General features: G+C 23.8%; 1 protein-coding gene across 4 annotated transcripts in view; it reads right to left on the bottom strand.

Moving 5' to 3' along the window:
* Positions 1-13,432, bottom strand: part of LOC132932184 (metabotropic glutamate receptor 2) — a 177,882-nt gene that overhangs the window by 39,379 nt on the left and 125,071 nt on the right. For all 4 annotated transcript variants that reach the window (XR_009662828.1, XM_060998431.1, XM_060998430.1 and 1 more), the window contains 3 exons: positions 12,251-12,384; positions 9,731-10,056; positions 1,067-1,229 (listed from right to left, as the gene is read on the bottom strand). Coding sequence is in view for 3 of the 4 variants with exons in the window: in XM_060998431.1 (XP_060854414.1) it covers positions 1,067-1,229; positions 9,731-10,056; positions 12,251-12,384 (623 nt within the window). In the remaining variant the exon portion in view is untranslated. The remainder of the gene's footprint in view (positions 1-1,066; positions 1,230-9,730; positions 10,057-12,250; positions 12,385-13,432) is intronic.

Here is a 13,432-nt window from a genome sequence, read left to right as displayed (position 1 = left end):
CTATGAAGAGTTGATTATTTTGGTAATTAATATTAATCTATCAAAATTTATAATTAGTAAAAACAGTTCAAGTATAATAAATACTTTATCCAATATTATATCTATTTTATATTATGGTAAATCCATTTTTAAGAGCTATTATCCTTAGTATATAAAAAGTATATACTTAGTATAACGTTTGTATCGCTTTAGGATATTCTTTAAGTAATACAAAAAATATCAAGAATTTTAAAATAAGATATGTATTTGAGTATATTTGATAATTCCAAAAAAAAAAAAACAGAGTTTAAATTAATTAATTAATAATTAAACGAAAAATTAGGTTAAAAATGCTTGGCTAATCACCCTTGTTATATAATATTATTATTTAAGTACATATAATATGTATATAAATATATGATAATTTAACAATATATATATATACCTATATATATTTCTTATAAGAAAATGTTTATAATTAATATATCCTTGACGTAAAGCAAATATCATACACGATTTTTATTTCAAAGATATATTTAATTAAATACATTTGATAAATCGTATTACTATTATTATTTTTTGTTATTTAAACAATAGGTCCCAGACAGTCAGATTTCTATAGGTAGATCATAAAATAAATTAACAGTTGAACATGTTCTTCTAGTTATTAAATTTCTGCCGCTGTATTATGCTATGTGAATATTATAAAATATAATTGGATTATAATTAATTTGAGAGTAAGTTGTTGAGACGTCTAGACTAATGTTAAACATCATCTTTGAAATCAAAAAAATAAATCTTAGCAAATATATTTAGGTTTAATTAAAAATTAGTGGTATTTTGATGTAAGTAATTTATTTACAATTTTAAAATAATAAAATATTACCGATTTTACATATTTGATATAGAGTTTTACCGGAATATATTTTTCTTTAAAATAAAATGAATATGTTCGATCATATTGTTGTATATCATAAATATATTATTAAAATATATTCGATATTAAAACAACCGTATCATTATTGGACCGCTGGAAAAATATAAATTCAAAATATCCATCTCAATAATGTACACAAACATAACATACTTGTATCGATATGAGTCCTGTGCAGATGACCAATTGTGATTTTGGTGATATAAATTTAGGACGTTTAACAGTCCGTCGTCCGGCGTTAAATATACGTGATATGCGATTCGTTTTCGTTAATAATGCAGCATACACAACAGTGAAACAGAACCCTACACCAAATCTAAAACATAATAATTACATAAATAATCAAGTGAATAGTTGGCGTTTATAGATATTTTAACTTATTCTATCAACTGTTTAAATATTTTATTTTCATGGTTTAAAAAAAAAATAAACGTCTTCTATAGAAACTTAATAATCATATTTATAAAATGGAAAACGTGTATATAAGAAACCTTTTAATATAAGCTTTAAATTACGTCGCATCTAAAATATGTGAAATATTATACGAACCAGACAAATTAATAAATTTAGTACTTATTTTGAACTTCCAACTATTGTAAAAAAATACCCCATTGAAAAACTTACAACAAGGTGCAATTTCACATTAAATTGTGTCTTGCTCATAAAAGTTATAATTGTAAGCTACCAAAGAAAAGTTTATATATACTATATTAATAATTTGAATAGATATTTTGCTATGTAACAAGAAAGTAAGATAAGGCTGTAGAATATTTAACTAATTTTATCATAATAATGAATTTTTAAAGAAGGAGTTTCGAATCCTTTAAAACTAGTACAATAATTATATATTATTCGAAACACGACGTTTTTTAATAATATTAAAGTATTATGTATATATTCTAGTTTAAGGTTAGAACAGAATTAATTAACAGATGAAATTAAAACCGACGTGAATACCGTGATGTTTAATTAAAGCTGTCAAAATGACGAAATTGTCATTTTTATTTACTGGGATTATTTAATGGAAACTGTTTTATAAACATAGTTGTATAAAATAGTTGAATGTATGACACGAGTAAAATATATTGTGCGTAATTTCTGAAAATTTAAGCAATTTGGCAATCTAAAAATTGTAAGTTATTATTATTACCAAGATTTGTAATCAAAAGTTGGATAATTTATTTTTAACCAATACAAATTATGTACTACTAATGAGTTATTGTTGAAAACAATTAATGTAAGTTCATATTTAGAAGAGTACTTACTACCTACATGATAAGTTATTTATTTTTACACTTAAAAACTTTTTTTGTAATTTCTTTATGCTTTTAAATTTATTTATTCGCAAATAATATTATATACTAATGTGATGGTGATATTATATGTGTGGTAGGTCATTACAATAGTATAATGATTGATTAAGTAAATTTATTAAATATTGTATCATTAAAAAATAATATTTTTCGACAATTTGTGTTTCATTGAAAATTAATTAAAAAAATAAAAATAATTATATTAATTATACATTTTAATTAATTTAAAAATATTGAAAACCTATCAAAAATATAATTTAATAGTTAGACTTAATAAAAAAATATTTCTATGTGAAAATAAAACATTACCTTAAATTGTTTTTTTTTTATGTTAAGACATAAATCTACTTAGATTACTTATTTAAGCACAGAAAATAAACAAACAAATGTTCAGAGTATGTACAGTCTGGTTAGAAGAGAACAATCTCTATTTTTAAATAGTTATTCATTTTTCAACGGTTTAAATGGACAGTCATTAGATTGCGATGAACTGTTTTAATCTAATAGTATAAAATATTTAGCCCAGTTTGAAATAAATAGGTATTTTTATGTTTGTTCGTATAATATTAGTAATATTATGTATGCACGTGTTCCTACGCGGATTATGTCATTGTACCTATGTTGTTATTTACATGACATACACTTTTTTACAAGATATATAAAATGATAATATGAGTACACGACTCTCGACACGTACGATTGATGCCAGTTTATGTATTCACGAATTGCATGTGCATAACGTTACTTTGTAATTATTATGACATTTGCTTTTTTTATGAAATAATATTTTACTAATGTATATATTAGACTATTAAATAATAGAAAATTTCAAATTCAATATATGTTATAAATTTACAATTTTCAGATGATACGAAGAGTAAACTTTTTGACTTACTGGTAATGTGTGTTAAGTTATTTTATTTGTATTAATTGTACAATTACCCGTAACTCGCAAACAAAACGTGCATTTTATTGGATATGTGAACTGTAATTTATTATAAAAAGTAATTTATTATAATGTCTCTGAACACGAGAAATTGAATATTATACTTTAATTCATTTGATCGAAATGCGTTTATACGCATCTACACGAGTATGCAGACTGCAGTTAATCTTGTTGCTTCAACCATTACATAATTATAAAATATACATTCATCATACAAATATGTTTCCTCTATTCGAAATTGTGGCTGCGAGACTTGCAAGAAGGTAAATTCATCATTATTTCTTATTATTTTACCTGAAGTTGTTCGTTATTGAATAATAAAAATCGTTAACGTTAAAATATAAACAATATATTAATGATTTTTTTCCTTACTAAGTTATAAAATATTTTTTCTGGGTCGCATGAACAATCTTCAAACATTTAATGAATCAATAGTAATATTCCTTAAACATGATTTAGTGGCCCGCCGTGCGATTCATTTATTAAATTTTATTGAACCATTAAATCAATTTGTATATAATCCCGTACTTATTTTTAACTTTTATTAGAAACAAACATTTTAATTCGTAACCATTTGAACAACAAAGTCGAAGAAAAAAAAACGCATACGAAGTGGTAAAAATCAAAAGTAAACATTGTGTATTTAATAACTCTCATTGTGCTTTAAACAAACATTTATTTGAAAATATAAATATAATTTTTATACGACGAATCTGATTTATATTATTTTTATTGAAATTTATGTGCATGAAATCGACAAATAATAATAATGTTATAATTCTATAAAAATAATAACAATAATAACTAAATTTTGTTTTTAAGTCGTTTTAATAAAATATTACTATTTTTCCTTGGATACATATTTTTAAAATTCTTTTCAAAGAAATGTATACTCGATATAACTAGGCTTTTAAGTAGAGTATACAATGTAAATTTAAAGCAAAAAATACATTAAACTGTCATATTGAAAGATAAAGTACAAATTGAATGAGTTGAATTAGCTTATATTTTTTTAAATATGAATGTTTATATTGAATGAAGTTTTTATTGAGTTAAGCTTGCTTTTTTTTCATGATATTATAATAGCATGAAAATATTTAAATATTTTTTTGTGTAAATGTAAAGTGGATAAATGGTTAATATATCCATGTATCGTTATTTTAGTTAATCGACAAAGTGATGGATATATAAAATACTACCTAGCTATATTAATAATAATTGTATTATATATTTTGTGGAGTTGCATTTTTAAATAGTCTTTATAACATAAAAGTTAAAAAACATCATTAATAACTGTGTTCAAAAATTATATTTAGAATATCATAAAGTTTATTTTTCATAATTTATAAAATAGTTCAAATTTATTAATCATATATTGTTATTAGACCTAAAAACAAATTAGGAGACTTTGGCTGATCCGATTTTAATTTTATAAAAGCTTGAGGTTTTTTGACATATTGTTAACATTTTTATCAAAGAATTTTTTAATATATAAGTTTCTGACATTGTTATGATTAATCAAACTTTCCATATTTTAAACATTTTTCTTTGTGCATATCCTGTTGAGTGAAAATTTATATTTTAAAAAAAGCGCTTCGATTAAGTACTTGAAGCAATCTTAAGGTATTAACAAAACTAAAATCGAATCAAAGTATCAGGATTGTTTGTGTTACAGTGGAAACATTTTTTGGTTCGAAAGTGATTTGGTATGCGCTCATATTTTTATTACCTTGAAAAGTTTTTTTTTGCGATAAGTATGATTATATATTTATAGAACCTTTTTTTGAAAAATACATACTAGAAGCATCTTAAAATAAAACAGTTGGTAACTTGAAACACCTTTTATTATTTTTTAATTATTAATAAAATATTGAATCAAAATTAACAAATTAAATAAAACAAACCCATGTATACTAGATGTAAAACAAAAATAAATCTTGAATTCATAATAATAATAATAAATAAGTATTAAGATAAAATTAACATAATATATTATATTATCGGATATTACCCTATTTTATGAAGTATATTGTAAAGAGTTAGTGTTAAGATGTATATCTGTATCTACTACGTTGACAGTCACTGGTGGTTGTTGACATATTATACCAGTGGTTTTGGTGAATATTGGAATTTTTTTTTATATAAATAAAACACAAGTTTTTTTACTTTTTAATTTATTATTATAAAAATATTTATTTTATTTATCGTGACATGGCGAACTCTTCTAACATTTTGTGTTGCAAACTAATAAGTAATAAGTACACTCTTGATTATCAATCCTGAGAATGTACCATTAGTTACACGTATATGATGTTCATAACTAAGGTTGGGTATTAGGTATGTATCATAGATACAATTGTATCTTGTATCGTGAATTCGTGATATATATATGTAATTTATTAAGTATCATGCTGTACCACGATATATTTTATAATAGTAACATGGATTTTATTTTGTCGACAAAATATAAGATACTTTTGTTTTAAAAATGTATATTACATTTTAATAAAATTTAGGATTTTGATTATCTGGACACTCGATACTTAAAATACGAGTAAATGTACAATTTTTTTTCTTTATTATAACTTATAAGATATACACATCTATCGGACAAAATGTTTTAAAGATTAATTTTTTTTTTATGCCAATAAGTTAATAAAGATTTTATTTATAGTTATGAGTTATGTGTGTATGACATGGCGTATGATATAATTTATTAACATGCAATGACGTAAGTATTAGTTATTATGTGCAGGGACGTATTATATTATTTATGATTAAATGTGTTATTTAAACATTTGATAAAAGTTGTAAGTATGTATAATAGTTAATAGAGTGTAGTTTTAAATATTAAATATGGAGTATCGTGTATCTTTTATCTAGATATAATATGATAATAAATGCATGTATCATATACCACGTATCATGTAACATCTATCATAGTTGTTTTATTTAAATACTGCTCAGCAGTGTTAGTTATACAACTACATTTGTTATTACTGAACCTTTTTTTTTTTTTTACAAAGCTTTTAGCTTTGGCTTCCACTTTACAATGTACATACACAATTGATTTATAATGACATGATTTTTTCGTAATTTGTAAAAGTTTTTATCTACTCTAATGATTACTGCCGAGATATTTTGATTATCACATACGTCCACCGTCAATGTATGGGACGTACTAACTACTACCAAACCTTTGTAATGATTTTTAGTTTTTTCGTATCAAGCGTAAATATGAAACGTCTCGTGCGGTAACGTATTATTATTATTGTACTTGACGAAAAAATCTGAAATACATAATATTTAAATTATTTGTTATTATTATCATTTTTTTTAAATAATAAAGGCTTCAATAATAAAAATTAATAACCTAGGATAACATTTACATACTATTATGAATTATAATACTAGACAAAAATATATGATAATTAAAGTTTTTTTATCTAAATCTATCGGTTTGAAACATTTAAAAATATTGGAGGTGTTATTTTGATTGAGAGCTTCTTCGAGTGATGAAGGGTTAGTAGAAAACGTGTAGTTGAATGTTTGGGGTAGTGGATAATTATGTGTGCAATTGAAAGGGGAGTTTTGCATATATCGCACGATGGATCGAGTTCCTCAGTTATTAAATAGAAGTGTGTAAGATGGGAGTGGCCAATTCTGACTGTGTTAATAACTATTTGTTCAAAATATTTAAACTTCTGATCTATATTTTATGTAAAGCGGCAACAACGCAATATCAAAAATATTATAGTCGTGGTATGTATAAAGTAATAGCTCGTATACACTGAATTTGAATTGCGGTCAATATTTACCGAATGTTATTTTTAAATGTCAATAATCATTGGTGTATTATGACCGTGTAGTAAATTTTGATAACATTCACTAAGAACTTTTGTATATGTTATCAGACATACATACAGTGTCATACACATATATTATGATCCAGTATTACTCTGGAAATCTTGGAGCTATTTTAACTCATTTCTCTCACTTCTTCACTCCATATCCAAGTTAATTATGTATTTTTGTAAAATTTTAATTTTTTCCGGATGTTTGTTTGTAGATTGTCAGGGAATGGAATTAATTTAAATTATACGTATTACGTATAGTAAATTAGCCACGTATACGGAGGTAGAGGAGGGTTAGTTGGTTAGTAGCTTTTAGATTTTAAGATAAATTAAATGTAAACATAAATTAATTACCTACTTAAGCTAATTTTGTTTTTATTTATTAAACAGTAACATGAAATACCGAACTTTTAATATTATGTATCATTATTCAGGTTAGAATTGAAAAACTGAACGACGTTCAACAAAGTGAGGTGTATATATTTTAGTAAAAAATGTAATGATTGCTTGGAAAGCATAATAAAGTCATCAGGCACCGGATAAACCCATAATAATAAATGTTATGTTATACTTTGGTACGAGTACTTATATTTTTACTACTGATAATAATAATTTATCACTAATAAAGTAACAAACGATATTTTTTCTTTAAAATTAATTATTTTTTATGTGAATACAAAACTCTTAAATTTTTGAAAAAAATATGTTTTTATAATTTTACATATTTTAGTTGGTAATATAAATATTATGTATTAAATTTAATCTGATACATAAGGTGTAATTAGGGTTTATTGTTTTAATTATTGAAACGTATATAAAAAAATTAGTACTCATAAATAATCAATTTAAATTTGTATTCACTATTTGTTTGAAAAAAAGAATTGTAGGATTTATAGAGGGATTTGTAATATTAGCTACCTTAACAAATCATTATTTTTAGTAATCAACAATAAAATACTTGAGTTGTATAATAAAGACAAACAATTATAACTTTTTTAAAATCATGATTATTGTTGTTAAATATCCTAAGTTAATAATCAGCTAATATTTTAAACGTGTAAAAAACTGATTTTTTATTAATTTCGATAAAATGGCCTAAATTACCTACCTTCTTTTAACCAAACTATATTTGTTGTAAATTATACACTTTTTTTATTATTTTGATGATACCGACTTTTTAAGATTTAGATTATTTTAAAAACATTATTTTTTTGATACTCCTATATTATAGATAATATTTTAAAGGTTTTAAGTTGAATTTCAATATAATATTGTACTCAAACTCACACATATAAAAATGAATATAAATATAAATGTTATTAATATAAAAAAAAATACATAATTTATAGTTATCTACCAGTAAAAACAACTTGTATACCTAATGCAAATATATATCTTAAAACAATACCTTTTTAAAAGGCTGAAGACGTTTAAGAACTATTTTTTTCTCGTAAATATATGTTTAACTAATTAAACAAAGAAAATGTAATTATTTAAAATAAGTAATGATAAGAAGATATAATTATAAAAACATGATAATATAAGAATAGAATAAAATTTAAAGTTATAAATAATTAATATAATGAGTTAGGTATATTTTAATTGTTATCCATAGTTTCGTATGTTTTGATATAATGTGTAGAGTTTAAATCAAAAAACATGTATGAAATGATAATTTTGTTTATTTAATTTTTAAACACTTAATACTTTGTGTATAGTAGTAAAAATAACACACCAAAAATTACATGCTTTCTATTTAATTGTTAATTAGATAATCTGTAGAGGTATGACTTTTGTGTTTATATTTTTTTGTCCTTGATTCTTTTTTTTTTAATTTTGTTATGCATACCAACTGTTTCACAGAATTTCAAAAAGTTTTTGATTACAATAACTCTATCATTATGATGTGTTTTAAAAAAAAAAAAAAAAAAAACTAGAATATTAATTTAATACTGTCATACACTAATAATTTATATACGTTAATTGATTAACATAATATTAACGTTGCTTAATCGTAAAATGTATAAAAACAAAAAAATTACATTACTCATACTTACTATACAAGTGTATACACTTATAAAGCACAATTCAATTCCGATCATGGAAATTAAAAATATAAATAAAAAAACAAATTATTGTTAATTTCTTATAGCATCTTATAATTAGGGATGTAATCTAAATTTAAATATCGTACAGTAATTACTAATTAATGTTATGTTTTTATAATTCTGCTCCTAATCATCATACGATTATTTATTATTTTCAAATAGAAAATTGTATTGAATTGTATTGTAAATTATTTTTTTTTTATTTCCAACTACTATAATGCTGTGATATATTTATGTGAATAACATGCTATATTTTAAATTTAGTTTTAAACGTACAGGTTTTTTTTAATATTCATTGTACCCATACATTTTTTGTCAAAGTTTTAAATAACAATTACTCAGTAAAGTTAGGGTAAAAATGTATGACAGAAATGCTTTTAAAAAAAAATAAGTATGATAAAGCTGGTATTTTCTTAAATATAAATAAATATTTAAATTTTTAAACTCAGACATAGGAGACGTCCGAAAAAATATTATGCTCCACGATAACACGTTGATTACATTTTGTATATAATATACGGTATGCTAAAACTAAGATATTATAAAAATGTTGGTTGAGATGGACTTAAATTCGCTCTTAATGATATTGGACTTACCTTTGTACTGCGCATACGATGTCAGTAGGTTTGAGCACGAGCACAAACGTGATGAGATAGCACAGCAGTATGCCGGACAAAAGTACGTACGAAACTTCCCTGCCAGCGGCCTTCACGATCGGTGTATGATTGTGTTTGATAAACACGGAAACCACTAGCAAAGTAATGGCAATACCTGCCACTGACAGTGTCATTGCCCCGATAGCCCAACTGCTCCCGATCTGTAAAAATGCTTCCGGGATTTCCAAACAGCGTTGACGATTACTGTCGGGTAACGTGCCCTCGGAACAGACTTCGCATCTGGTTTCGTCGGTGAGTGAACGGATCTAGAAAGGGAGTCACGTATATTATTATGAGCACTGACACAAGTATATAATAGGTATAACTATTTGATAGAATTCATAGGCAACTAAATTGCTTGATCGTTACCTATTTAATTAAAACAATCGTTTCAGATTTAGTACGTTAGAACTTAATGAGATATATATATATATATATATGCATATTTAGTTGTAAAACAATGTTTAAGATTCTGAACGAAGTGAGGAATGTATTGATTTTACAATGATGATGTATGTTTTTTTTGTAATATCTTGTTAGATAATACAAATATATCTTGAGAATATACTAAAATGAGAATAAAATAAAAATAAAAATAATTTTAGAGCTATAATTATAAAATAAATGTACGTTTATGATTTTGTGATATGAATATCAAAATATTTATAATAAGTGTCTATTTCAATTTTAATATAGATTATATTTATATATATACATAAGATATATTCCTCTATTAGGTATTATTTATCTAGATAAATATTTTGTTATCTCGTAACTAATCTCATCACGTTTATAAACGAATATAATTTGTAAAGTGTTTATAAATTTTCTAAATCGTTGCCTCTTAACAACATATACTTCTTAACTTAAGAGTTTGGAGTGAATGGAAATGTAAATAAAATAATATGTATTTATTTTAATAATAAATATTTTTCAGCTAGCTACAAAATTCCGGTTTTTAATTGATTTAGTATAATGATTCATATTTTAGTTAGTAAATATATGTTCAATGTTTACTCTTATGGAGTCCTGCGCATGTAAATTGTAAATACATAGTTAAATTATACTGTACAAAAAATTAACTGGAAAATCTACATCACTCAATGAATTCTTCTTACTGAAAAAGCAAATATGAAATTATTAAATATAATACAGACTATTTAACGTTCGGGTTATAATTACAGTTGATATTTATGTTTTTCGACATTTCGATAAATGAGGTAGTCATGTCATAAAGGATTTAAATTGTTGAAACTCTGTATATTAACGCGTTTGGGAGAATTAAAAAATATTTTTGTCATAATTTATTTTCAGTTTGAAATATTTATAGATTTTTGTAAAATAGCCGCTTTGCGACAACATAATACAATAATGTAAAATATTTGTTTCTGGTGGTAGCTTATAATTTTTAACGATACAATTTATGGTGATGAAATAATATAGAAAATAACAAGCTATAAACATATAGTATTTTTCAGCGTCGTTATATTAATATAATGTTTGCAGTCATTATTGCCGGATACTATACAGATCGATAACAATTAATTTATGATAATAAATTGGATTATATTTTTATCGTTATAGTAAAGTAGGTATAAAAGAGTAAGTGACGCTTTTGTAAACTTGAAAGTATTAGATATAAAAATATATAAACTACATAGAATTTGAATATTTTAAAAGAAGAAACTGTTAATTTAAACAAAATATATTGCACAGGAGCGCATAATAAGTCGGTTGAATAAAGTTTCAGATATCAAAAGAATAATCTTCTGAAAAAAAAATGTGATGTTATTATAACTTCATAAAATGTTGATTTAATTTAATCCTTAAAGGTAGCTTACAGGTATAATAATTATGTAGATTATTATAAAGATTAAATCAAAATGAAACTAAAATTGTAAAGATTTTGTTTCCATATTGATGTTGTCAAATAAAAAAATTAACATTTAATATTGACCTCGATCAATTTGATATTTAAGTCGAAAAGCATTAATATTATTAGGTAGACATAATCGTCCAATAGCCCTCTATGTGGAAAACTATGTGCAGTTGAATCAGTGTTCGACATTTTGTTTCAGAGCAATACAATTTATTTTACAAACAATAGGTAAAAAAAACATATATGTATAGTGAAAAACCTATGTAGAATATTAAAACAAAAAACCAGAAAAAAAAATAAATTAAAATGTTCAATTATTTGCGTAGGCAGAGTTAAAAAATACGATATCCTCACATGAGATTTAAAAAAAACAACAAAATATAAGCGTACCAAATATTGGCATTTACGCTGAAACTATGTTATAAGAACAAAACTGAATAAGCATCATTATACCTAAAACTTTATATCTATTTTTATGCGCGTAATGCAATGTCTATGGTTTTTGAATACATCAACTAATGAGTTATGGAAATGGTATCGGGTTATTGTTTATTTTTTCTTTATTAAAAACAATGTCTTGCCTGGTATTGTGTGCAGTTGAAACAGTGCCAGCAGCATTTTTCGCCCTCCAGATACTGCTTAGCTTGGCCTTTTTGGCACGGTAAACTGCAAACGGATTCCGGTGGATTTGATGAGTCCGTTTTGAACCGCATCTCTTTGGAGACCAATACAATACACATTCAAAAACAATATATCGAATCGTTATTATTAGCTTACATTATAAACTATTAGTTGACGGTAAATAGTATACGGAATGATGATTGGTCAGTCAGGTTTAGAATTTTGTTGAAAGACAAATAAATTATTCAAAGAAAATAAATAACAATCGATTTTTGCAAAAAATAATGATACTTATCTATTTTTTTTAAACTTTTTTTACATTTTATTTTTTATCTTAGTTGGAAATATAAAATTTAATTTAATTTTTTTATTAAATACTTTTCTGATAAATTTGATTTGATATTGATCTAACTTATATAATGTACGAGCGCCTACGGCAAAATGCAAAGATGGGTTGAACGGCATCAGATAATATTTATTTGTTTATTTTTATAATAAATCCCCTAATGTACCCATATGTATATAGATTCAACAACATTTCCAAAAAATATTCTGCGTTAGGGCATAGCATTATAAATACGAGTTACTTATAAACTATCCACGTATAATAATAAATAAAAAATACCCGTGATATTATATAAATAATAATAAATATTAATATTAATATTTTTTTAATAATTTTATTGTTGTTGTACAACTGTTTTAAATTATCAAAAAATATTAAATCGTATACACTTAACTAACTCTGCATTAAAAAAATTATTAAAACTGCAATTAATTAACAAATAAATAATGGTAGATGACCGACGATTGTTAATAATACTAATAATAATAATAATTTTGTTATCAAAATATCGATTTTGAAGAAACCCGTATGTACGTTTCATTGAAATTTTTCGTCTTGAATAGAAATGAAGTGTTCTTCGTTCAAATGTAAAATGTATAATAGCTTTATTTATTGTGCAAATAATTCGTGGGCAATATACCTAAATATAATTCTTGCTCTACAGTAAATTGTCTTTTCTACACGAGTAAACAGATACATAAAGATAAAAATATTATAATATATAATTTTTTATTTCACCAAAACGATATTGAATATAAACGAAGGATTTATCGTTAAACGTATGAATAATATTCAT

Source organism: Rhopalosiphum padi, chromosome 1 (assembly GCF_020882245.1).
Source record: "Rhopalosiphum padi isolate XX-2018 chromosome 1, ASM2088224v1, whole genome shotgun sequence".
NCBI lineage: Eukaryota > Metazoa > Arthropoda > Insecta > Hemiptera > Aphididae > Rhopalosiphum > Rhopalosiphum padi.
The sequence above is the reverse complement of the archived record's forward strand: the minus strand, read 5'-3'. Positions and strand labels throughout refer to the sequence as shown.